Below are 27,984 nucleotides of genomic sequence, written 5' to 3'. Positions count from 1 at the left end.
TTAAAGATTGAAGCAGCACAGCCTGGGAACAGATTGTTTGGGGTGGGGGGATGTGAATCCTATATATTCAAAAGCTTATTTGACAATTAACCCCCTTTTGCAGACATTTTGCCTGCTGAGAAATATTGATAGGAATTAAAAGGTAAATTCCAGACATACAAAAAAAACAAACAAACTACATATTCAACATATATCTCTGGTGTTTGCAGGAAGAGTAAATTTTTTATCTGGCCATTGCAGGCCACAATTCTGTTACTTAATAAGGAAAACTCCATTCACTGCTGTATGTCCATTTCATGTACAAGATCAACCACCAGTCCATCTCATGTCATAGTAAGTGCTGTTGTGAGTTATTAGTCATGTCTAGGTGTTGCCATCAAGGTTGTGGATAAACATTCTCGGTGCTGAATTTATACTAGTGTGTACTTGAGGGGCAAAAATGGGAGGGTGGCCATGATAGTGGAACGTCATTGGTGGGAGCCATATTGGTTGTGGGCTAAACAAAACCTATGCTAAGCCGTAGGTGACCTTGTGAGAAATCTAACCCCAACTATTCTCATTCATTTTTTTTTGCTTGCATATTATTAGGTGTTGTATGTACATTATTCAAAAATCTATTAGAACAATCTTAACCTCTTTAGTATCCGAACCTCAACCATTTTGGGGCTAACAGTAAGAGATAATAAACTCCTTAGTGTATATTTCAACTAGGACTGTGCAGTGGCAAGAATCAGGAAATAATGTATATAGATACAGGGGTTAGAAGTCAAAATATTGTAAACATGGCATATGTTGCAATTTTTTATTTTCAGTAAAACTGTCCCAATATAAAAAATTCTACAAGCAAACCCGCTGAATTCCCTACTGAATGTAGGTATTAACTGAGGTTCACTGCCCAGAAATTGTTAAGCTATGCCATAATAAATATGTATCATATAATTCTAAAAAAAATGCATACTACACAGCAAGGTAGATGTTTTTGGCAAGAATTTAAGGGAAACAGGGAAAATCTACAATTTATTGTGGCATGTAGTCTGAACACTTTTCTGGGCCAATATGATGAAAACACCTTTGGCACAGCATTAGAAATGTATACAGACAAAAAAAACACTGCAGCCAAGGCAGTTTTACTACCAAATATTTGCTTTGCTAGTTGGGATAACAAATATTAAATTCATTATATGTGTGATGCATTGCAAGTTAATAAAACCATGAAATTCTGATTTCATTGTTAAAACACAGTTTTATCCTCAAAACAAAATACTAAAGTTCAGCATGCATAAGAGGTAATGTCCAGACTGATAGCAGTACGGGTTATGACATTAGTTATGATTTCCTGCTAAAAAGAGTCTGTTATTTTTTTGTACTTCACAAAGTTAAATTTTACTCACACAGCTAAATACACAATTACAGGAGAATGGCGATAAGGATTGTTTTATATGAAAATTCCTAATCAGCTGACTGTATCACAGCCTTTCCACACTATATAGCTAGAGCTATCCATTATGCAGTAATATTTGCAGCTTCTATTTTCAGTAACCACCTCTAACTTTAGAAAACAAGACTGCAATATTCCATCAGGATGAGTCCACCCTGTGCTCTTACCTGCTATGATGCCCAGTCCTAAAACCTCCCTACCTCTGTAACCACATTTTACTAGTAGCTAAGCACACATGGGCCGTTATTGACTTCTGATCTGATAACAATCATATCTGAAAATAATTTGAAGAGAAATCAGCAGTAAGAGTTTTTGGTATCTGATCGAACATGTTGGTACATGTGTGTGTACAAATGTTTTACCGCCACGGTGGTAAAGACTGAAGTGGAAACCCAGGGCCTCCTGAGATACCTAAATACTGTTTATTAATATTGTAATTATTAATACTTGCACATATCCCAGGGTGGGGTGTCCTTTCTGCACATTCTTGAGATTGAGCATGTGTCATCCAAGGACTTTCCTGGAATGTAAAAAACATAGGGGAAAAAAATATTTGATCTCATGCATGTGTAGTGAGATCAGAACTTTTATTTACATTTGGAGGAAGACACGTTACTCAATGTCACTCCTGGCACAGTGGACATGTTTTGGTGACATAAAAAACCCAAAAGAAAGAAGATGGCGGTGCTGGATTGAATAGGGAAGCTGGGAAGGTAGATGAATCGAGGGCTATTCACAGGTAAAGGCAAGTGATTTTTTTTGTGTGTGTGAAAATTGAGCTGTAAGAGTTTCTTCCAACATTCTGTTGCACCTCTCAGACAGGAAATAAAAGAATAAATTCTCAAAAGTACCCAAAAAACAGTAAATAGAATGGTTTTCATCTAAGTCTTGTGAGATTCCCCATCTTTCTCAGTAAAGAAGCCACAATATAAACCAGCGAGTTTGTTACACAAGCAATAAAGCAATTTTAGGTTGAAACCAGCAACCAGATTTTAAGTTTCTCAAACGGTAATAAAGTAAAAGCATTTAGTAAGCTTGAAACGAACCAGTAACCAAACCATCTATAAGGTCAGACAGTTCATTAATTCACCTTAATTTGAGTTTTCCCCAGAGAATAAACTCCATAGGATGAATAAATTCAATGGGAGGGCCACTTCCTTTGATTTGCAAACTTCCTCTTCAATTACTTCATCAGTTTCTACATAAAAAAAGGCCAGATGTGAATGTAAATGGTTCTCTCCAAATGCAGTCATGTTTTTTTTCAAATCTGACTTGTGTGAGAAGCAGGATGGATGGTCCAACATCAGTAGCAGGCGGATTCCTGATCCCATTACTACAAAAAAAGAAAACTTTACCACTGAAACTGGAAAGTATATACAATCACAAATAATTATTTTTGTGTTATTGCATTTTTAATTGTGCTGTAAATTGTGAACAGAGTCATAGAAGGAAGCGGTCACACTAAACACAAAAGGAGCCCACCTCTACACAGCATTTAAACTGAAGGGAAAGCTGCTTTATGAGAAATCTTGCTGTATTCAATAGAACTGAAATAGAGCCAAGTTGCAAGGAGCGAAATTAGAATGAGAGCCTCAGGTGGCGCTTGAGCAACAAGCTACTTGGGACTAGGAATATATGTTATTTTGCAGTATTAAAGAACAAAAACATAAACCACACACACACAACCACAGGCATGCAATTTAGTTATATAATTTACTCCCACATATTTTACTTCAATTACTTCTCCTTTGGGTAATAGCCATTCAAATTGTGGAAATGTTACCGTTATGTAACTGCTACAATGGACAGTATGCTCTATTTACTGTGTAAAGCCCTGTGGGAAATAATGTTCCTTTTGTAAAACAAAAATTATTAATAGGAAAAATAAAGTTTAAAACTTGCAGAAGGTAACCCCTAACAAGTGTATTACAATTATGTTTAAAGAGCACCCGTAATTATAAAAATATTACAGTGAAAAAGCAGTGAAGAGATATTCTGAATGAGTTTTCCAATTGGCTTTTATTGCAATGTTTCTCAACAGGGAAACCTAGGGTTCCCTCCAGGGGTTGCTAGCGGGTCATTGAGCAATGGCCAATTGTGCCACCAATAATGTTTTTGGCTATTTGTAAGGGTGACCTTCTTTCCACTGGCTGGAAATGTAAGAGGCATTCTTCTCAGGAACCACCATACTAATGTACTGTGAGCTATGGATATAGTAATTATAGCAGGGGTTCCCTGGGGACCTGGAAGTTACTGCAAGAATTCCCACATGTTATAAAGATTTTTAATGTTTAAGGTTATGTTAAAGCTTCTGTTGGAACAGAACATTTACATAGATTAGCTTTGTTGCCCTGTTGCCTGTTAACAAGGTCATAAAATTCTTTAATCATGCAGACAGTGAGGCTTGGAAGCAATCCTTCAAAGCATTCTAAAGATATCTTTGAACAAATTATAACAGTTGCACAGTTTAACAATTTGGATTGACCACCCACTAGCTTCACAAATGTGAAATACAGATAAATTACTTTGTTCAGTCTTTACATACATGCCTTCCCATTGTTCCATCACCACATTTACCAAATTTATCACCACATATAGCTATCTGATTGGAAGAAAGGAAGCCCTGTGGAAACCATCAAATCACGACATAACACCAACACTGGTTTATTTCTGCCCACATGTAATAGAACTGGATATGCATGGATTTATATGGCAAATCAGAAAGCACCAGTGCGGTCACATACGCTTTCTAACCAGATGTACAGCTATGAACAATCATGAACCTCTTGCTTTACTATGCATGGGAAAAATTCAAGTTCACTGTAAAAAAGATATAATAGATTAAAAAAACAGATTTGGTTCTGCTGTACTGCATTTGTGAGTTTTCTGTTGAATGGACACCAATTTATGACCCATGTCCATTACTATATAGTTGGATATTCTAGATAAAAATCATAAAAAATGATTCTATAAAAGAACTACTGTAACATAAAACAAAAACATTTAGTAAACAGGTCCATATTGTAATCAATGTAAAATGTACTGATTAATGTATGGATCCAAAAGTAAATTCTACTTTGTAAGGGAGCTAAAAGAGCTTTAACTCCCAGAGTATAACCTTTGCCCTCTATAGCTCAATTTAATAGCCTTTAATTGGTTTAAGATTAAATGAGAAACACAGAAGCTTGTAATTATGCACTTAGTTGGATGTATTTGCTCCAAACAAGTTCCTGTTTCTATGCTGTAAAACATAAACTGGTTAAAAGTTACCCATTTAGAATGGTCATACCAGATCATTCTGGACCATAGCTGCAATCATCTTCCATTAAAAGGAAAGCCAAATAGGTTTTTGCTCAATTATGTTATGTATGTAAATACCTTAACACAAAAATAAAACAAATGTAATTCACGACAAAGTGCTTCTAGCCTGGAGGCTTAGTTTGTCTGACAGCAACTTCAGATCAATTATGGATGAGTTATTTACTTCTGAAAGCTATTTAGTTCGGTGTGTAATGTTAAACTACAGCTATTGGGATCTGTTAACATTTTTCTGTTTTGACTGGCTGTGAGAGACAAGTGCAAGGGAGCCTAGAGATTAAAAAAAAACTTAAAGCAAACAGTACTACAGTTAAAAAGCCTTTTATTTCCTTTACACACCATCAGTTACACCATCAACAGACATCCAAAGAGGATCTTCATCCTTTCAAGGTCCACGATGGAGCAAGCAGGGAAGATGGAACCTTCCAAAAATGCAGCAATGACAGGTCCTAGTCCTGCTATTGCTACACATGGTAAGTATGTATAATTTTTGTCAAGTATGTTTTCTATTATTATTATTATATTAAACAGGATTTATATAGCGCAAACACATTACACAGAGGAGCTGTACATTAAATAGGGGTTGCCAATGACAGACAGAGAAACAGGAAGACGAGAGGATCCTGCCCAAAAAACCCCAAAACCAAGGAGATGGGGGAGGTATCACACAATAGGAGGGGAGATACGAATGGTGGGTGAGTAGTGACGTTTTTAAGAGACAGAAGAAGATGGGTAGGCAAGATTGAAAAAATGGGTTTTGAGCGTTCTTTTAAATGAGCAGAAAATAGGAGCAAGCTGAATAGGATGAGGAAGACCATTCCAGAGAGTCGGGGAGCTCTAGAAAAATCTTGGAGCCGTGCGTGTGATGAGGCTATGAGTGAGGAAGTCATTAGCAGGTCATTGGAGGAGCGGAGAGAGCAGCTAGGGGAGTATTTTTTACCAGGTCAGGAAGGTAAATGGGACAAGAACTGTGGAGGGATTTGAAGGCATAGCACAGGGGCCTTAATTTGATTCTAAGGTGAAACAGGGACCAGGAATATGACATTCCTGAAGTGTTATATACTGAAGAACCCTCAACCACTATACTAAACAGGTAAAAATCTCCTTTTCTTTAGAGATAGCAGTAGTTACTTATGGCAGAAAGGTCACTTTAGTCAGAGATATCCCTGGTAGTACTTCTATTCTGCCACTAGATGTGCTCACCTTTTGCTGCACCTTTGCTCTTCTCCAGCTCTATAATTACTGCAAGGAGATTGATATGAACTCAATCCCAGGTACCTGCATTGCATCCATTTTTTTAAAACAAATGCGTGTATTTACAATCTTTGTAAGAAAATATCTGTGCAGTTATAATATGATCCATTTTTTAAAGCTGTTAAAACACAAGTAGTTGTTGAAATATGTCAATAACAAAATTAGTAAACACCAGTAGTCTGCATTAGGAAAATATTTCATTATTTAATAGCTACTCTGAGAGCTCTAAAAGATAGCCAATGAATATATATATATATATATATATATATGTACACTTGCTGCACCTTTTCTCCAATGGCCCACATTAGGCATTTTGGCACAAAACTAAACTGGTATTATACATCTTTAGTTATGGCTTGATCTACAGAAACATTGGGTCCTAAAGACCACCTATTGCTACACACAGACATAAAATGACATGACATCTGTCAAAGGCAGAAACCATATGATGCTTGTGGATATGACCATTATGCTACACCAATAGAGCCTCATAAATCAAGAAATCCAAATATTTAGCTTCTTGGAGCTTGCTACAAGCTTGGCACTCCATTGTACTTTCCATTTAACAATGCTCAAACCAATAAATTGGATACTTGGTTGCCAAGTTCTGCACTGGGGAGTGGAAGGTACAGCAGCATGTCTGCGCCCCAACAGCCAATAAGTTATAGATGGTTAGGGAACTGGATGGAGCCTTAAACTAGCCAAATGTGTAGACACAAAGTAGATCCTGCAACTGCACTTTTGTGCTTTTGTGTGTGGTCAAAAGTTTGCTTGCCAAACTCAAATTTTTCATATAGCCATATCTTTTCAAATACCCATCATCAGTCTGCTAAAGTCCGCAAGTTTGCAAGTAAATCAGAACTATAGGTCAAAATGACCAGATAAAGGAAAAAAAGAAAGAAAAAAGATTAATCCACTGCAAATGTAAAATGTAAAACCAGCTTTTAATGCATCAGTCACTGTCGGTCCAAAGACTTCTCCCTGGTACGTCTTTTCCACCAATAGATATCGCCAGTAATATTCAATCCATTTCCTTTCAACCCAGGTCATCCTGGATCCACCCATTGCCCGAGACTGAGCAGCAAAAGGAAAAACAGCATGATGATGAGCTTATTCTGAATCTCATTCTTTATTTTTTCTCTTCCTATCAGCTTCTTGGTAGGAGCACATGAACTGAATGTTTCTTTTTACTGTTTTCCTCTCTCAATTTAATTTTTGTTTGGCTATTGACTGATACAAGGTCAAATTCAGGTCCTTATGCACTTAAAACATATATTTAATGATGTTATTATTACAAAGTAACATTCATTTGAGTCATTAATATCTGCCTAGATCTCATCACTGCAATAATGTCATCAACTTGAACTCTTTAGTCTTAGACAGAGTAACAGCTGCATGCAGTTATTTTTGGACACTATTTTAAACTTTACAATGCATTTTCAGTAAATAGAGGCGGGGGGGTGTCATATGGCATCTTCTGAATAAAGTAAAAGAGACAACCCCAAAACAAATAAAGAAAATTCAACAGTACATAAGTGGCTGCAGGAGAAGAACCCATCACATTACTTACAGTTGGCCATGTAAAAAGATTGCCCTTTCTCAGTTATCAAGTGGCGTGAAAGTGCTCTGACAAGCTTAACATTTTAAACCCCTAGGATATATACTATTATAGAATAGATTTGCTACACAAAATAATTAAATAATTGAAAACCTAAGAACAGCAATTGTTACTGTCAGCATTTTTTATAATAGCTTCATGGAGACTGAAGACATTGAGCAGCAGGCCAGAGGTTAGCACAGAAAATATTGTCCAACAGCGATATTATAATTCTTTAAAAATGTTGCAAGTTAAAGAAAATACATTTCTTATTGTCTAGTAGACCTTAAGTGTTGGGACACAAGTTACAAATGGGTTTTCACCTGTACCTACGACTGTGAAACCCATTTATATACATTACACAACTGACAAAGCACATACTAATAAATACTGTAAAATATGTCTTCATACTTGAGAAATAACTTTGCTCATGTGATATGGAATAATCTGTGTGAAAGCTGCACAAGAATTTTAAAAATTAGCTGCACATAAATTTTTAATCTGGTAAGAAAAAAAGTGTGTATTTAAAGAATTTACAATTTCTATGAACTTACTATTTAAATTGATTCCATTTCAACAGCAAAAAAACAACAATTTTAAATATGGGGGGGGGGGGGGGGGAGAGTTCCAGTAATGTAGTAAAAGAGTTTGAATATCCCATACTGTATTGGCCTTATATCTTTGACATTAGAAAGTATGGACGTTTTCTTTGTCATGTTTCTTTTAAATATTTAAAACATAAAAAGTTTTTAAAAATGTTAAATTTGATAAGAGCAATTATTGTACCCCTGCGCTTTGCCCATAACATGTCAGGCTCATTAATTTTATAGGTCAGGCTCATTTATTTTATACAGCGCAGGTTGCCTATAGTCACCTAGTGCCAACTCAGATACACACCAGGAACATATGGATGAAGGAGAACAGATGACTGTCCCTCTATATTGGGAGCCAAAGTGGCCAATCAGTTCAGGTGCTATCACATGAAAGTGGAATGGAGCCATGTGCAAATTTTAACTTCTAGAAGGTAGAACTAGCACAAAAATAGGGCAATTTAATAGACTGTGGAGGTAAGCACAAGCTGCTTATTTTGCTTACAATACAGCAAACCTGCTACTTTCCTAGAATAGGAAAAATGTAAGTTTGTCCGATTGGACTCTTTAGCAAACCTGTGTTTACAGTTCTGGGAATACTTCCTATAGATATTAAGGAAAAAGTTGACCTTTTTGCATAACTGCAAATCACTCTGTAAACAAATTCCACATAAAAAAAGTTATTTATAGCATCATTTGTGAGAATGAAAGAAGGACTGCAATGTGAAGAAGAAAAACACTTTATCTCAAATTTATCTCATTCCATCCTATTCCAGTCATTGACTACAACAAAACCAACACAATGACAAACAGCAGACAGCAAGCAAAAGCACATTTGTGAATGAAAAGTGGGTAAAGGAGGGTCCAGTACTGATTTACAGTGTATTGTTGTCTCTGGTAGGTGAATCTGTGTGCTACAAAACATTCCTGCACGAAAATCCAATATGTAGGTAGGACATAATCTCATACAGCATATCATTGATAAAAAAAGAAAACATCATCAAGCTAATTTGTTTTCTCGGGAGCCTGAAGTAACAAAACCACCAGTACTTATTTACTTATTACTTAGTAATTAGTCACACCATTAATACATTTAAGAACAGAACCATTTTTTCAAAAAGTATCTGAACTGTCTGTTCTCAGGATCTGGGAAAACCCCAATTTTGCTGTACTCCACTTCCTGCCGATTCCCTGATATACAGAAAGCAGGAGAAAAGCTTCTAATAGCTAAGTAAACACAGCAAAATGCCTTATGGGAGAGCCAAACTGATGTAAGCAACAAAATTCTTTTCTGTGCAGCTCTTACTCTAAAGAAGCAATTACCTAAACATGCATAATAGCTACTACCAACACTAATGCACTTTGAAACACTTTATATGTAATAAAAAAAGTATTCTAGTAAGTTTTCTGTTTATTTTACTGTTATTCACCCTGGAGGTGCACCTGCCTTCATTTCTTTACGCTCACCTTCCAAATATATGTAAAAAAGTGATCAGCCCAATTTTTTTTATTGGGCACTCTAAAGGACTCAACAGGTATGCTGCTTGAAGGTGATCCAATTATACAGAAAATGTTTTGGAAAATCTGAACATAGCAGTGGAAGACTGTAGAAAAGAAGAGCTTGTACTAATGGCAAGTAGGGATTTAAAGGAAGCAGTTGCTTTAGTTAGAACATGCTCAAAACATACCAGAGCAAAATGGAATTTAAAGGAGTGCATTCATTTAAATGCCCCTCTGCATTTTATTGCATGTTGTTGGTGGTTTCCTGTAAGATGAATTGGAAAAGCCAGGTCCCAAGGACTTAATTGTAGGGTGGATGTTGTGGTCAGTCCGCCCAGTGGCAGCACTAATTTATGCTATGCAGAATTAGTTTTATTTCTCAAATCGGAGTAAAAATAAAATATGTGAAGTATCCAGATGCTAATAGGCTTGCCCCTTTTATCAAGAGTAGAACATTATACAACCGATATTTGTTATAGGCCATTTTATACACAGCTATACATCTAAATAGGACATGAAAGACAAACCCATTGACATTAAGCATATAACTTTAAATTTTGATTTATAAATGAACTCATCCTTTTTAGGGAAAATTTTAGGGAAATGTGAATAGCATAAATAAACAAAAAGACCTTGAGTGCTTTGTCTGTTCAAATTTACATTTGAGACATATGAAACAGTCAGCACAATCTTTGCTACACAAGCTGGCAGAGCTTTTACGGACCTGTGCTGCGCCCAACGTACGTATCTCGAGTAACTATTGCCACCAAGTCTGTCAACTGTGGACTCTTGTTGACCTACATTCAGTATGTATATTTAGAAAACAACTAGGCAAACTCACAGAAGTGTGAAAAGAAAGCCAGTGATGAAAGGGCTGCTGTCAAGACGTCCAGCTGACGAGTAAAAATAGATAAATACAGAGACAAGGGAGAGGGGTTTCCATTAAGAAAGTTAGTATGGCATAATCTCAATAAACAGGTCTGTAAAATACTGTACATAAATAATTCAAAATACTAACAGCAATTATTTATGTTATATGTTGGTAACATACATTCATTTCAAATAAATGCCCCAAACCTGAGCTTGCAGGAAAATAAATACACATCTACAGTCATGACAAAAAGAACATTCCACCACAGCACTTTGATTGGGTTGAGGTCTGGACTTTGACTCTGCCATTGATTAATTTCTTTCTTAGATGTTCTCTAGTAGATTTGTTGGTGTGCTTAGGTTCATTGTCCTGTTGCATGACCTAATTTTAGTCAATCTTCAGCTGTCCCACAGATGGCCCCACATTTGACATTTATGTCTACAGAGGAGCTTACGGTAGATTTAGTGACTGCAAGGTGTCCAGGTTCTATGGCTGAAAAACCAGCACAAATTATCACCTCCCAACCATAACACAACAGTTTGTATGAGGTGTTTGTGCCCATATGCTTTTTAAAAACGTGGAGCTATGCATTCTGGCCAAGCATAAACACTTTGGTCTTATCGTTCTTGAAGTATAGCGGTTTGTTTGGATGAAAGCCATGCTGCCATGTTCTTTTTAAAGAATAGAGACTTTCTCCTGACAATCCATCCAAACAATCCATACTTGTTAAGTCTTTTTCTAATTGTACTGTTGTGAATGTTAATTTTTAACAACACGCTAGGGCTTATAGAGTCTAAGATAGCGTTTCTCAACAAAAATTCCACAGAACCCTAGGGTTCTTGCAAAGCTTATCAGGGGTTCCTTGAGCAATGAGTAATTTGTGCCATCAGTTTATAAAGAAGGCATTCTTGTTGCTAGCGATCAATATAGGTGGCATTCTTCCAACTGACCCAACAACTGGCACCTGATGCTAATTCACATAGGCTTGCCAAAACTGGACAAAGGAAATTGAAAATACATTACTTGGTCTGATGAGTTTGGAATTCCAATGGAACACTGCTGCGCTGCGCTGCGCTGCGCTGCGGGATTAAAGGCAAGTACATTTTTTTTTGTTTTGGGGGACTTTTGAGTTTAGTTCCTCTTTAAATGAAATACCCTACATCAGGAAGTTATGTAATGCTAGGGTCTCAAAGCAGTAAATCGATCACTCATCAGCCAGACAACCAAGGAAACTAATTTTTAATTTGATTTTTCCTAAAAAGTTTAATTTACTTTAATGCACGTTTGCACACATACACACTGTAGTGCCCACTAGTAAGCAGGGGTAGAGTTTAATCTAGTACTAAAGATTAGGAAGGGAGTGCATAAAAATACATCAAGGTTGTACTAATGCAAACAACAAAAAAATAGAACCGCAATTTATGTTTACACCAGAGAGAAAACAAACACTGCCTTCTTCTTTTAAATACAGTACAACACAAGTGAAAGAGTCTATTTACCAGGCAGTGTACATAAAAGGCTAATCAGAGAAATGTTGACATTAGGTAATTGTAAACATGCAAGATAAAAAAATATTGGGAAATTAAGTAAAACGGTAACAAGTTCCTTATTCATCTGTGCAAATCTGCCAGATTCAGGCGTCATCTGCTTGCTTAGAACTGCCATTGCTCTTTCCACACTGATGCTTTACCCCACATCCCTAGAGCTGCATCATAATAACCTCTTGCAGACCAACATCAGCCTGGCAGAAGGAATGTGATTTTGTTTTGGTTTATCATTCTATGTTCATATTGTGGGAAAAATAAAACACTCCTCTCCTGGGCCTTGATGTAAGGCTGAGAAACGTGCTACAGGCAAAAAAAAAAAGAAAAAAAAAAAATCAGCACGGAGGGGAGAAAGACACAGAACATGGGTGAGTGAGATAGAAGAGGAAAAACTACTGGCATCTACTAGAAGAGCAGGAACTAAATTGTCAACTCAACATCTGTTTTAGCAGACTCGTTCACTGTTCACCATCAATAGTCGTCCAAAGCAATATTCTCTCCAAACAGGAGAGTGACAGGTGCTCTCCTTTAGCAGGCCACTTTTCCAATAGTTCCTAGCAATGTGAACAAACTTTGGCTGTCAGCAGCACCAACACAAGAGAGATTTAAATATTTTGCAGGGGTTTCCTTGGACCTGAAAATTACTTTAATGGTTCCTCCTAGGTAAAGTTTCTCATATCCTTATCTCTGAAAATCTGAAATTTGGTACTCTGAAAAGTCTACTTAGGTCTTTATGGAGAACTCGGTTCTAAAAAGAAGTTTAGCATTCCGTAGAATCCTTTATAGAGGTTTACTTTGAGATCCTAAAAAAACATCAAACAGCCTAATCCTGTTCCATAATATTAAATGCACTAAAATGCATTATGGGAGATCACCAACTTTAAGTATTTCATAAGTAATAAGTGGCAAGCCCTGTGCACAGTCCACATGTATAGAAAAATACATGTTCATATTTGAAAATAAAATGATCATAATATAGCCACCTAGTTATCTTTGGAAATCATAACATCTCGTTTTGCAATTTCGTGTTGAGCACAAGAGTAGTACATGTAAAGGAGATTTGAGATTAAAGGCAAATTTATGAAAAGGAGGGAATGAAATCTGTTCAATTTAAAAATCTGTAAACTGTACCTTTTATTCTGTATACATCACTTTCTTTTTTCCTCCCATCTTGTTCAAAAGTGAATGTTTTATAAAACATTAAAATGCATTATTACTACATTGAAAGTAAAGTCCTTTTTTGACTAGTGAAAGAATAATAGCTTTGATGCAGTCATTTTTCTTATGTTAGAAGGTTTAAACAATATCCTAGTTTTAACAAACTTTGTTTCATCTGTTACAGCACTACTAAATTTAAGAGGATAACAAACACCTTCTTTACTCTAGCACCCTGCGCAGAAAAAACAACACAAGCTGATTAGCAGTAGAGAATCGCCATGCTAAAACTGAAAAAAAGTGAAAAAAATATCATAAATGAAACATCAAGTTAAGTGCAGCTTGGCAATATGTATTATTAAACTTTGCACAAAATATTAAATGTCACTGGAATATTTAGAGATGATTCTGAACCATAGATGGCTCTAATTCATCTTTACTGCCCCAAGTCATGTCTTTGCATTAGAACAGAGGCGCCAGGTACAAGATGAGTTATGTATTACCAAAAGGCACGGATGAGGCCTACAGCAGCAGGAAGCGGGTCACCTCTAAACCTGAGGTCTGCGAGTAGAATTTACGATTCATGATGGGGAGGTTTGGCAAGAGGAGTTTCAGAATAAGTTTTTCCCCTTAAAACTCAACAAACATTGCATAAGATCTGGTAACATGAGTACCATTGGATATGGGGAAATATCCAATGGTATTGTTAACCATTTATTTGAGGCAGTGGGGCAAGAATAGTGTAGTCATTTTGATACACAAGGTATTGTCTGAATATTATTACTACTACATTGCATTTTTATAGAGACCACACATTTTGCAAACTCTGCAGTTGTGTCGTTATTTTTCAGATGAGCTGATTGATGAGAGATGATAAGATTCTAAGGTAACTGGGAATGTGTGGAAGCGAAAGGGCTGCTTTTTGTCAGGGGGAAGGAAGAACTATGTTTTGCTTCAAGGTTATCCTTTAAGTAAGCCTTACAAACGTTTTCTAAAATTACCCGATAAAAAAGTAGGGTCTCCCTTACTATCATTACCCTTTTGTTTTAAAGCTTTTTAAAAGTATTTTTCAAAAATTTCCATAAATTAGATCTCCATATTCAATTAAACGTGAAAGCAAGCCATATACACATTACTTTGTGCAATGTTTGCAATAAACGTAATTAGTGAAAATAGCCACAATGTAAGGAGAGGAAGAAGACATACAAAAAAAAAAAAAAACAACATTTAAAGACACAGGCCACAAGCAAGTTAAATACAGATCTTTATTAAGTTGGGGTTGGAAGTGAACCTGTTGTGGTCTAATTCTGTTACTGCTGTGAAGAACAGGAAAGTCCACATAGAAAGTTACATACGTGACACTCAAGTCACTTGTGTTTATTTTTACACAGCATGATTTTTCTCTTAACTGCTTCACTTAAAGAAAGACAAAAGTTACACATTGTACTGACAGAGCAGTTTGAATTTATAAATATAACTAAATTTTGTCTCAGATTCGGAAGCTGGGAAGACTGCTAAATGTTTAAATGATCAGATCCTCTAAAGCAAACATCTAGAATAAGTTATTGTCTGCGTCTCCCGCCTTTAAATAAGGGAAAACTAAGTTTTAGGCTTTGCTGCCAAGGTTTCTTGTAAATAGCCAAACCAGTATGAAAAAAAACTTTTCTAATGTAAAGTATTTATGCAAAATGTTAAAATATATATTTATTTATACCACCATATTCAAAAATCACCATAACACATATAGAAGTAGTTAACAGCAAGTAAAGGCTCCATTAAACTTTGGCACGTTATCTGTAATAATCAGAATTGACTTTGGAAAGACAAAATTATATATCTTTCCAATGAACGGAACATGTTTATCTGTGAAGGAAGGAAAACAGGGGTTCCAATATTTCCTGCCAATTCTTCGAAAATACCTATTTGATATAAATACTACTAGTAGAGCAGACAATTGCAAATCTATATTGCTCAGTATCAGTGATGCTTTGTTATACTGCTGCAAAGGTCACTTTTTCTCAAGCTGAGGCTGACAGTTTACAGGTAAGGATATTCCATCACGAATAAAACATTTGGATATAACTGGTCAATGAATAATTCCACCTTCTTTTACCTATTGCTGCAGGCTTTGAATTACACATTTACCACATTGCACAGTCCTTTATTTAGCCTTTTGGTTTGGCAAACAGTTTATTAAGTAATCTTGCCAAACAAAAAAATATGAACTAAAAAAAAATTGGTCCAACAAAACAAGTGCTGAATTTTAATAAAGAATAGTCTGAAAATCCACTGTACAATATGACTTCCAGTCTCCCGAGTAGTGGACTCAGAACTCCCATCACTGTACAAGTCAGAGATTTCAGGTCGCATTTGTCACTGTCACCAGGCAGGAGAGCCTAATTAGAGAATCTAAAGGCTGGAAATAAAGAGAGGAACATACTAAATATCAAGGGGACAGAATTACAAGTCACATAAAAGACAGACAGAATAATAAGCTGAATAAATAACAAATATGTTAATACTAGTACCTTTACATTTAAAATCATCTAGAAAACATAAGTGATATGAAAGTCTTCAATTTTTTGTTCAAGCTTTGACAAACGAAACCAGTCATGGAAGCACAGCCATTTCACCCACATGGAGGAAAGCAAATACATTTCTCCATTCTACATGCTTTTCTTCATGATCAGCAGGTGCAAATAACAAATACGAGTTTTGTAGTCATTGTGTAATCATTACAGCAACACAGCAACTGTTAAGCCTGATACAGGATATCAAAATTGAACCAAACTGAATGACATCAATCTTTAATTCTGTCTTTTGTAAAGAAAGCATGTTTTAGTGAAGATACTGCCACAACTGTCAAGTGTGGGATAGACAACCAATGTCCAAATCAGTGTAATTATGACAGTGATATAAATATGGCAGCACCCAGAGACTCAAAGAATGAAAATCATTTCAAGGGATACACTGGTCTAAATGCTCAAGTAATAAACAAAAAAGAACATATGAACTGACGAACTTGTCCATAAGATAAATATTATTAATATTATTATTATTATTATTATTATTAATAATAAACAGGATTTATATAGCACCAACAATTTTACTCAGCATTGTATGTTAAAGAGTGATAAATGTCCCTTTCAAGGTCAAAAAATGTCTTGATAACTGACAACCCAAAAACACCAAGGTTAGACTACTGGAAAGGTATTTCAAAATAACAAAACCGGGTTAGAGATTCAATATTTTATTCTGTAGTTTAAAATACATATTTTTAATTTAAAAAAAAATAATGGAATTCTTTCTTCTTTCCCTAGTGATCCCCTTCACATCTCTACTCACAACTATTTCTTTCATTCATTACTTGTACTCCACATGTGCAGTATTTGACCATTAATAGAAGTCTGCAGTTGTCTAGCTGTAATACTAATCCCGTGGCTTTACTAAGTGGTGAGTTACTGACCCGGATTTGCTTACTTGTTTCAAAACAGTAATTACATGAAGTAGGTGGATGGGCTTTATGTTGAGAAAAAAAAGCTGTCATGACAGGTTTACCATCACTTTTTTTTTTTTTTTAAACTCACGCCTTTTTATTGACATTTTCTTTTTCTCACACAAATCTTCAGTATTAACACCAGAATTCCAAAAACCCACTTCAGACCCTTCAGCTCTGTCCAGCTGCACTTTATCACCTCTCCCTTCCACAGAAATTCCTACAACATTTAGTCAGAACTAGGACACAAATTGCTAACTTACAGTCTGAATTCCAGTCTAAATATTACACTGAAACTGCCTTCACTTATTGCTAATGACCCAAAAAATGTTCAAGGGCCACTGCACCAAATCAAATAATTTATTAGTTTTTGACAGTGTTCACCACTCAATGCAACTTCAGATGCTCCACTCATAGAGAACCTAAAGCCTTTCTTATAATTCTATTAATTTATTTAGTAACCCACTCTCAAGTGGGTTCTTTGAACATTCAAAGAATTATACAGATTTTATTTCAGTGGTTAAAGATTACATATGCATAAATAAATCTGCCTTCAGCATAAACAATGCAATGTAATGTAAAGAGGAAGAAAACATCTCACAGAAGTTACAAAGCATTAACTGGGTTATATTGCCGTCAAGAAGCATTAAGGTTACATGAACTCAGAGAAAATAAACATATCATACATAACAAAGCAGTAGGCAGACTGCAAAACATGTGATAAGAATGCATAATAAAAAGTATGATGCATTGACAAACAGATATCGATCTCCCATGAGAGAACGCATTAGTGATAATTGCCTTATGTTTTCATTCAATTTGTGCCAAAATGGTTTGGAGAGCAAATATGTCAGCACCTAGGAAGTCCTATCCCCAAAATATCATACAAATATAATATCAAACAGATGTTTTACGACAGAGAGAAATGCAAGACCAGACCAAGCGATTCCAGGAAACCAATACAAATACATGTCATAAGCCCACCCTCAATTCAATTTCATTCTGTGTAATATATTGGTGCTATACAAATACTGTTTATTAATAATTATACTGTTTATCAATTAATAATAATAGACGGGCCTAAGTCTATAGTGAGTGACTGCCCAAACCTGGTGGTAGCCACAGAATGCAACCAAGTATCTTCTGGGGCAAAAAATGATAGGTTATTTTAGGTCAGGGGAAGGGGGTAAAAAGGAATTTTTTTTTCTTAACACTTCTTGTGAAAATTAAATAATAAATTGCTTATAATAGACAACTAACATGAAGGGATTGCTGAGTGTTCTGGAGAAGTGCACAAGGAACCTTGTGTCTTATCATCTGTGGGTCAGGGAAATAGCAATACTGACATACTCAAGTGTTGGCAAAGTTCCTCTTTAAATAAAACCTTTTGTTTTCTGACACGATTATAACAAATTTTCCTGCAGTAACCAGTGTTTAGTAATTGTGGTTGTGTTGAGCTAATTTAAATATGATGCTAGTCAGGTTACAGTTCTGTCTTTGGATAGTTTCACCAGTAGAAATATTACCCATGAATACAGAAACAGGTTAATTTTCTAAACATGACATCCATGTATTCACATAGTGGTTAAAGAATATTGCTGGATAACCATATTTACAAATACTCCCTAATACCAATCCCTGAACCTGTGTAAACCTAGCAGTTCTTTACTAAAACATGTTTACTTGGAAAAAAAATTACAGCAGATGTATTGCACATATTTCATGCAGCTATTTATACTTGTGTGACTTTGGCTACAACTTCTAAGCTAGCTAGATACACAGTCTGCCTGTAGCAGTACATTAGGTAAAAATAGGGAGGCTTTCACTTGTTTCTGAAGGTTTGAACTAAGGCACCCAAAAGAAGAGATAAGAAGTGGCTGCATTCCTCATCAGACTGCCAGATGTGAAACATAACAAGAAAAACAAGATCTTCAGCGGACAGATGGACAGTGGGAAATGGAGAAGAAATGGGGAACGTTTTTAAAGTTTTTTATTTTAAATATATACATAAAAAAGCGATTTGTATTCTTTGTATTAAATATACATGTTAACAGAATGTATGTTCTAAGCAGACTGTGCTGTGGTAATACAAAATATCATGCATTAAAGCAGAACTAAATTCCTACTTTATAGAATGGTCGATCAGGCAGGTCATTATTGCAGAAAAGGGACAGAATCACCTCCTACCTGCCTGATCGCTCTGCGTTTCTAGCAAAATGATGGCTGCCAGGATAACAAACATTCTTGGCCTTCTCTGCAAGTGGTGTGAATGAAAGAACTCCCATGTGGGAGTTACATAATCCCAGCCTGGCTAATCTAGCTGGCTGAAGATCATCTATGGAGATAGAGGTGTCCCGAGGGGGAATGGAGGCAGGTGAGTAACGCAGGTTTTAGGGTGTGCAGTGTTCACCTATTCATTTTAAATGGCCTGGCAACATACTTTTAGCATAAAAAATACACCCAGCTTTTAAAGTTTGCATCACTACATGGTGCACAGCTGTGCATTGTAGTGAGTTAAAATGCATGTGTGTCAAGGTGACAAGGTGGCAAGAAGACATGAGGTGCCATTTATAATTCATAACACCATGATGCAAATCATATATGAAATAGATATAGTTTGTTTCCAAGTATAGCAAGTATAAGAAATTTAACTATATATGTAATAAATACAAGAATAATTACTTTATTGAAGCTCCACAGCACTACAAAGAAATCAGATGATGGGCCGAATGCTTCTATACAGATCACAATTGTAATATTTGTTTTACAATTTGTATATTATGTTATTAAATAAAGGTTTTGGCCTAATATGGGCAGGTTTCGCTTGGGAGTAATATTAAAGATAAGGTGTATACTTCCTGTACTAATCCTGCCACTAAATTTTGCATTTCTGGATGATGTATATAAATTAACCATTATGATAAATACAAAGCCAAAAACTTAAGACAGAATGAAACCCAATGTGTTACATTACAGAGTATATGCGAACAGATAAAAGTCATGCGAGGATGACAAATGTCTAAACTTCAGAATAAACTCAACATCGGCTTAGATAGAGAAGGAGGAACAGCAAGTAGCTAAATGTAATCCGAAAACTGACAAAATCTCCCGCATAGACAAATACAAGTCTTCTTAAAGGGTTTTTAAAGGAAACCTGTTATGTCAGAAACATGGCTCCAATACTTTGAGTCACTCATTTAGAACAATCATGTCTGACTTTCTTGACTTGATTAATGGCAGAATAATTCAGGGGGTCAATCCAACAATCAGGTAAATAGTTTCCAGAAGGAGGGCATCAATGGAAACCCCTATAAGTCTGCAAGGATCGTAAAAGCAGCATATTAATGGACCTAAAGGAAATGATTACATGGAAAAAAGAAAAAAAAACTTTAAAGATTTGCTAGAAACAGACTGAAATGTGCCAACATCTTGGTTGTGATCTTTAAGGGAAAAAAAAACTTCCTGTTAGTACCACCTAAAGGAGGTCAGGAATGGAAGAGTGTTTGTTAAGAATATTTAATGGTTATAATCTGAGCACAGTTTCAGCTTTTGAATGTGTTTATGTTTTTTAAATGTAAATAACAAATATTCTATTTACAAATATCAATGCCTATTGCTATATCAAAAACAACTCATATAATAGAAAAAACACATCAAATATTTATATTCTTTTGCATAATAAACTATGGGAGTGTTGAAAAAAAAACAGTATGGCCTGTATTTTTTAAATTCCCTTAAACATTCCCTGGAGGACATATGGACTTGGAAGATTCCCAAGAGGGAATGTCCGATTCCTTGTTTTATAAATAAAACTCTCTAATTTATTTTTGAATATGCTGAATAGTTATAGATAACTATCTTCCTTGAAACTACGGATCCTACCTGAAAACACTGGAAATGATTTCTTTGCCAGTTACCTTTTCAATTTAAAGCACTGAATAGCTGTCCAACAAAGTTACGGCATTTTCGGACTAGCTGTACAAAATGCACCATTTACCGCTCTCAGACACCTACTGGCAACCATTCAGTGTCCAAAAGCATTAACAGACGGTAACTGCTGGGCTCACGTAGGCTGCTGCAAGCGGTTGAGAAGCCTAGCAGTGCTTTTGCTTTTTTTTTTTTTTTCACAAGTGGTTCCAATTTCAAGTCCATGGAGTCAACTGAGGTGCCAGTCTGCCCTGCGGCAACCAACTGCTTAAAAAAAATAAATTTAAAAATGGACACTTTCATTTCAATATTAACCTTTTTACTAAGCAGTACCTTATAGTGAAATTGAACAGTAACACTTTGGAAAAAAAAAAATCTTGTAGTAGCCATAAGATGTTCTTTTTTTCTTGGGTAATTTGTATCCAAATATTAAGCTACTGCTGTACCTGGCTACAAATCTCCGGAGTGCCACAATCATAAGCAGAATGTGTCACTGACCAAGTAAAAAAAAAAAAAAGAGGAGAGCAATTATGTAGCTGCTATAAATTCACCAGTGTGGCATGGATCTTAAAGTATATCTAAAGGCAATACCAAACATTTTGCAGCTAACCAGCGTCTAGGTTGGATTGCTGCATTTATTTTCTTTTTACTTTAACCTATGTAAGAGGCCTGTAACAGACCTCTTGTCTATGGTGGTTACACTCACTCTTCTACTGCATCTATTGAGGTGCAACGCACTTAACCCTGGACAGCAACATTGTCAACCTGCAGAGAGGTTATTGAAAGGACCACACAGCAAAGAGCATCCACGTTTGCAGTAAAAACACATTTGGATCAAGCATTTTTACCATAATTATTTGCTGACTGGGTGAGGATATCAATATCACTGTTGCACAAAAGAAATAGTTTTGGCCTTTTAAGTGCTGTAGAATCAGACACGTCGTTCTGCTGTTTAATAAAGACTCCCGATAAGGTCAACCCTCAATCACGGCTCCTACTTATTAGACATAGAGAAGGTAGTAATAGATGGACTAGTTTTTAACTAGATTTTGATCAACTAGTTTTTTAACTGGATTTTGATGAACAATATATAAAAGCGAATCACTCCTATAGGTGTTGAATGGTTTGGCTGATTCATCCAACCGCCACTTATGATGGGGACCCTGGTCTGCTAAAGGGTAAGCTTAGCTACGGCTAAGTAGAAGAATGAACATTCTCAAGTGTTTCACAAACTTTTTAAGATGAGAGAATACTTGAAAACACTTTTAGAACTTCAGGGAACCTCTTCTATAATTACTATATCCACATTGCTTGGCATTGGGTAGAATATCACTCTTACAGATAGTGAAAAGGATCATTGGCATTAGTTAAATTGACCTAAGAGAGACATTAGGAACCCTGGATGAGAAACACTGGACCTAGTGAAAGGATCAGCTGAACAATCTACGTTACAAAGAGAATCAGAAAAAGACTGCTCAGCTAACTCTACCAACAAACTGCAATATAGATGTCATTTTCTATATTGACCACATCTTCACTTTTATGACAATGACAAGCGTCACAAATAGCAGAAACTATGATTGATTTGTCATGCCTGTGACAGGACTGTCAGGAAACCGTTGCTACAATTAATTTAAAGGCAGCTAACAAACTGACCATATGAAAACCCCTAGGAAGGGGAAAATACACAAACCAAGAATCAAAGAGAGGGTTCTACAAGTGGCAAATCAAAGACTGAAATTTAGATTTAAAAATACTGTGATTTCCTCAATCTCTGGCCAGGGTGAAAACTCAAAACCCAAATGTTAAACCTTTTCTAGCTTCATTAGATGTGTTTTCTTACTACTTTGTGTGGAAAAGGAAAGTTTAGGGATAGTAAAAAAAAAAAAAAAAACAAGGTGTGTCTATAGACATTAACCCTTTAGCAGGCTGTCAAAACAACTTCCCCAAGGCACCTTGTGTGTCCCCCTTTCAGAACGCTCAGCGAGTAACTGTCACTGCCTGTTTATTTATGTGCGCACGCTACAGGATTCAAATTCAAAGAAACATCACAGTTCAACCACTAAATGTTTCTTCCGCAACGTGGGAGGCAAAAAGTGTACAGTTCAGGCTCCACTTCTTAGTGTGTTTTAAGTGTACAAAAGATGTACTGACAGAACAAAGACTAAGCTGGGATGTTTTTTATATAGGACGCTTGCTGAAAGCTACAGAACATGCACCTTATTTGTACAGGCAATTCTCAACACTACAAGGCATTTTCAAGGCTCCTAATGCGTGACAACTTGTAACAGTGAAAGTACAGAGAAAACTCTCTGCATGTCTCAGAACCGATCCTTAGTTTGATCACAGACATAAAAGTTCAAAAACGATATGTAACTTTTGTCTGGTTGAACCAATGTTTCATGACTTTTTTATGTTGGGGGAACCCTTGAAATAAGTTTCAGATCTTCAGGGAACCCCTGCAATACTTATTATATCCACATTGTATATTAGTGTGGTGGTCAGTAAGAACAATGCTTCTTATATTTCTGACCAGTTTGAAGAATTTCACTCTTACAGATACCAAAACATCCTTGGTGTCAGTTATACTGTCACAAATTACAAAGAACCCCCAGCAACCTCTGAAGGGACCCTGCTTGTGAAACACTGGCTGGGACCCTTTAGTACTGAACTACCCTCACCAGTGCTACACAAATTTACAGGTGCTTTAGACTCCTGAATCATTGACCTTCTTAGATTATTGCTATTTTATATAGAGATGCATCAGGAAGAATAACATAGATTGTAAGCTCTTCTGGGCAGGATTGTCTCCTTGTGTGTCATTGCTTTTATCTTTCATTTGCAACCCTTAATTAATATACAGCGCTGCATTATATGCGGACACTTTATAAATACAATTTATTAATAGTAATTGTGTGCTACGCGGCCCTTCTTTTGGATTGTGAGCTCTTTTAAACAGGGTCCTCTTCTCCTCTTGTGTTATTGTTCTGATATGTCTATCAATTGCAACCCCTATTTAATGTACAGCGCTGCATAATATGTTGGTACTATACAAATACACTATAATAGCCGAGCTATTTTTCTAATACAGAATAAATAAACGTAGGTTGATTACAGATAAAGCCACATAATAACCCACTGAACAATGTATGAAATTCTCATTGCAGCACAAGGTGGGATGTGCTATGTGCATCACAGGTACCATCGTCTATATCAGTGTATCTTACAGGTTGCTGGGGGTAATCAGCAATTTGTTCCTCTCAGGTCAGATACTGCTGGCATCAATGATCATGGTGCTATCTTATAAATACAAAGTATTATTATACTAATATATCTTATTATACGTTGTATTTATAAGATAGCACCATGATCATTGATGCCAGGTGTATCTGACCAGAGAAGAACATATTGCTGATAAATTATCTTTTTTTATTAGGAAACTTCCTACAATAATGTACAGCGAGGATATAGTGATTATAGAACGAGTTGCCTAAGACCTGAAAGTTTTCTTCAAGGGTTGACAAACACTGATCTAAATGCAGACAGTACAAAGAAATGTAGCAATCAGTCCAGGCACAGGAAGTGTGTATATTATATGATTTATAATATAAATATACAGACTGGCAGGATGCAAAGTGTGCCCGCTTCCTACCCCCTGGCAGCATCCATACTAAGTGCAGTTAAAGAGTTGTCCTGTACTCACATCATCAAACAGGGTTCCCACGTTGGCTGTGACCAGCAGGATCCCGGTGCCTGGAGCAGCTGCTTTCCCCGCCATGCTGTGTCCAGGATCAGCTGTATCTGGATACAATGTACAGGAATCAGGAATGGAGGCTCTTACAATGTATCCGCTCACACAGGCAGGACAAGCGCTAGTCCTAGCGCTCAGGGACGGCTGACAAGCTGCGAGCAGCGGCTGATCTCCAGCAGGATCCTCATCCCCGGCACCGCCAGCAAGCTTCTACAGCCCCGGAACACATGAAGCCATGTCCAAACTTCCCGCTGCCTGCTGGAGAATCCCCGAGCTCTGCAAGTTTCTCTTCTCCGGTAGAATGAAGAAGGGGAGGGCGGGGAGGAGGAGCCGGGACGGCGGTGGCCTCCGCAGGATAATTCGGGGTCTGAGCGAGGAGGGGCTCCGGGATGGTGAGGCGGCCGGTCCGAGCTTCCTCTGCACCCAGCACAGCTCCTCTAGCAGAGCCGCGGGGACTGACCCGGGGACGGGGGCAAGGGAGGGCGGGGCTACCTCCTGACGTCACAGCACAAAGCAAGCTCCGCCTTCTTAAAGAGAACGTACTTCTGCAAGAAAGGTTTATGCTGGAAAAGAAAAGTTTAATAACAAGAAGTATAAGAATAATAATAATCTTCTATTCACTGGGAAAAGCTTTCTAAGAGAGTCCTTTATCCTCCCTGGCCTTCGTATTTTTATGTTAAAAGCGGTACATTGTTTTGCTTGAAAATTTGTTTAATATTTTAGGGCTATAATTTTTAGGAATGATAAGTTTAAAACACAAATCATAAATTTGAATATAACAAATCATTTTAAATATAAAGATAATCAATTTAGTAGTGTTATTAAAAAATTAAAATGTCTGAACAAGGGTACAATAATAGAATAAACGTTTGAATTTATTACTTGGATTTTATTTTATAACTTTTTTTACTATGATCAATTTTTTACCTATACTCAGAATTTTCACTTTACATCAGGGGTCGGTAAACTTTTATGGCCACTCGGGCATTTCAAGGGTGGGCGGGAGCACAGTAGGCCGGACTCCGGGTCCTGCCCTAATAGATCCGCCCACAACAAGGGACCACCCCCCTGAAGTGAAATCCCTCTCCTCCATATGCATTGCGGAGGAGAGGGATTTCCCTTCAGGGAGCGTTCCCAATTTTCCGTGGCGGTGGAAGTATCAATGCTGGCCGCAGTAAATAGGGGAGCAACAGCAAGGAGGCGATTCCTGAGCTCCGGCGGCTGCAGCTCTGGTAGTTCCTTACGCCCCCCTAGCAGAACCGGACCGCTCCAGAGTGGTGGGTTGCCGGCCGGCATTAGGCCAGAACGACCAGGGGGCGTTAGGCCAGAACAAACTACCGGGTAGGCTGTATCTGGCCTAAAGGCCGGTGTTTGCTGACCCCTGCTTTACATAAAAGAGTGGACAACCCTTTTATGTATGGTAAAAATTCTGTTTTTTTTAAGCAACATCTTTAAAAAAAAAAAAAAGTGCAGCACTGTTCTCTGATTCTTGGCTGCCTAGGCGGTCGAGAATAAATGGGAGTGCAATGGGATACTTATGTCAGGCATCCCAGGAGGCTCTTGGGCGCTTCTTCTGCACATGCCCAAGGAGCCTTTTTGCTCAAAGAAAAAGATTTGCAGATCTCATACATCACCCGATCTCCCACCTGGGTCGGGTGACGTGGGATGAAGAACCCGGAAGAAAAGATGAAGATGGCAGCACCGGCCCAGGACAGATGCTGAGACGACGCAGGAACCCAATGACAGACACCCTCAGAGTGATTGGTCTGCCCTCCGGGATTGAAGGTAAGTGTGTTTTTGTTTTGTTTGCTCTTAAATTTCACGCCAGACCACGCCTCCCCAACGTAATTACGCTTTACACATCACATCGAGGATGCGATGCAGAAGCCGGCGGGGATTGCTAAGAACGCTGCTGGATCGAGGGGACCAGGTAGGAGTTTTCTTTTCTAACCCCAAGTGTGTGCTTTTGGTACATACAATTCATTTCGAGCCACATTTGGGCTCACCGTCAGGGCGGTTAAAGAGGAAGTAAACCCAGCCAAGTGACCTGCGCCAGATTCCTTCTTTCTCTCTTCTGGAAGGTGTCCTGTACAAATGTGTACATTAAACTCCCTGGTGGTCTGAATAATAAATATTAATAAATGTCAAAACGGTACATTGAAAAATACTAAATTTTTTTAATTTCCTGCCTGGTCCCACCCTCCAGCCGCACACTTGCACTGCCCGGCAGTGCGTCCCCTGGCCTCGCGTACCTAACATTCACACGCCGGGGATGCAGATGCCGGCCAGCATCTGTGTAGCCTGGAAAGCAGATGCCAGGCACCACTGGAGGACGCCGCGGGAATGTGTGGACCAGGTAAGACTTAAAAACTCCAAGGCAATTCCTCCCAAAGTGTGGTTCAGGGTTACCGCTTTTGGTACTGAAAATTAACCCCGAGCCACACTCTTGATTACTGCCAGGGAGGTTGAAGGACCTACAGTTCTGCCTATAAGCAGAACCAACTTCAGAAATACTCCCCTGTCCACGTTCTCCACCAGACGATCTTCGTCATCTTGATTGGCGTAGGTGCACACAAGTTCATTTATGCAAGGAAATTGGGAATGCTGGTATCCCAGGCAACCAAAGCTGATGATGCACATGTGCAGCGATTTCAAAAACCAGGAATCAGGCAGGTAAGACACATTATTGCAGAATGGACATCACCTATTTCTTTCAGTAGTAATGACCTGCCTGATCCTAAAATTGGAACTTTCATTTTGTGGTCCCTGAAGTTGGCTTTCAGGGTTTTGTATCATCACAGTAAAGCTCAAAATTGCATTAGTTGTACCTAATGATTTTCTATCATCCTTGTACATTAAAGACCAGTTGAAGTTCTAAAGGCAAGCCAAGTTTTACTGTTTCCTTCTTTTATTCAGCTGGAAAAGAGCCCCCGCTAGCATCCTGCACAATGTGACAATTGCTCATTATAAGGAAGCAGTGGTCTCTCTGGAGATATCCAACTCACCACCTTGCTCAATGCCAGCGCTGACCAATCAGTGTGGCTTATGGAACTTACTGCAGAGTTATAGGCCTGACTCAGTAGGGGTATGTAAGAAGAACCATTACAATGAGATCATTGCTTCCATGAGTTAACAAGTCCCACAATGCAGCTGCTGGCAGGGAACTGTCTTGTTATTATTATTATTATTATAATTAATAAACAGGATTTATATAGCGCCAACATGTTAAGCAGCGTTGTACATTAACTAGGGATTTGCAAAGGACAGACAAATACAGACAGTGACACATGAGGAGAGGACCCTGCCCTCAACAGCTTGTCTAATCAGGCCGTGGCTGCTTGAGAGTAAGTAAAACTTTGTTTTCATACAAATGTACCTGAGAATACCTATATAAAAGGGTAGCAGGAACATATAAATAGACAACAACCCCTCTATTATCAATTGTGCCACATGATGAGGTAAATCCTGAAATTACTTCCAAAGCCTTGCATATCCTCTCCAGATTGACAACAGAGATTGCCTTACTAATAGTTGGAACATAAA

General features: G+C 37.4%; 1 protein-coding gene across 2 annotated transcripts in view; it reads right to left on the bottom strand.

Annotated features, from left to right (window-relative positions):
• The window catches only part of INPP5A (inositol polyphosphate-5-phosphatase A), a 242,864-nt gene extending 217,938 nt beyond the window's left edge, over nt 1-24,926 (bottom strand). The window contains exon 1 of one of the 2 annotated variants that reach the window (XM_072425211.1): nt 24,394-24,926. In XM_072425211.1, coding sequence (XP_072281312.1) covers nt 24,394-24,468 — 75 coding nt within the window. In that variant the 5' untranslated portion in view covers nt 24,469-24,926. The remainder of the gene's footprint in view (nt 1-24,393) is intronic. The other variant, XM_072425212.1, reaches the window with a different exon arrangement.
• Nucleotides 24,927-27,984: the final 3,058 nt, after the last annotated feature.

Source organism: Pyxicephalus adspersus, chromosome 10 (genome assembly GCF_032062135.1).
Source record: "Pyxicephalus adspersus chromosome 10, UCB_Pads_2.0, whole genome shotgun sequence".
NCBI lineage: Eukaryota > Metazoa > Chordata > Amphibia > Anura > Pyxicephalidae > Pyxicephalus > Pyxicephalus adspersus.
The sequence above is the reverse complement of the archived record's forward strand: the minus strand, read 5'-3'. Positions and strand labels throughout refer to the sequence as shown.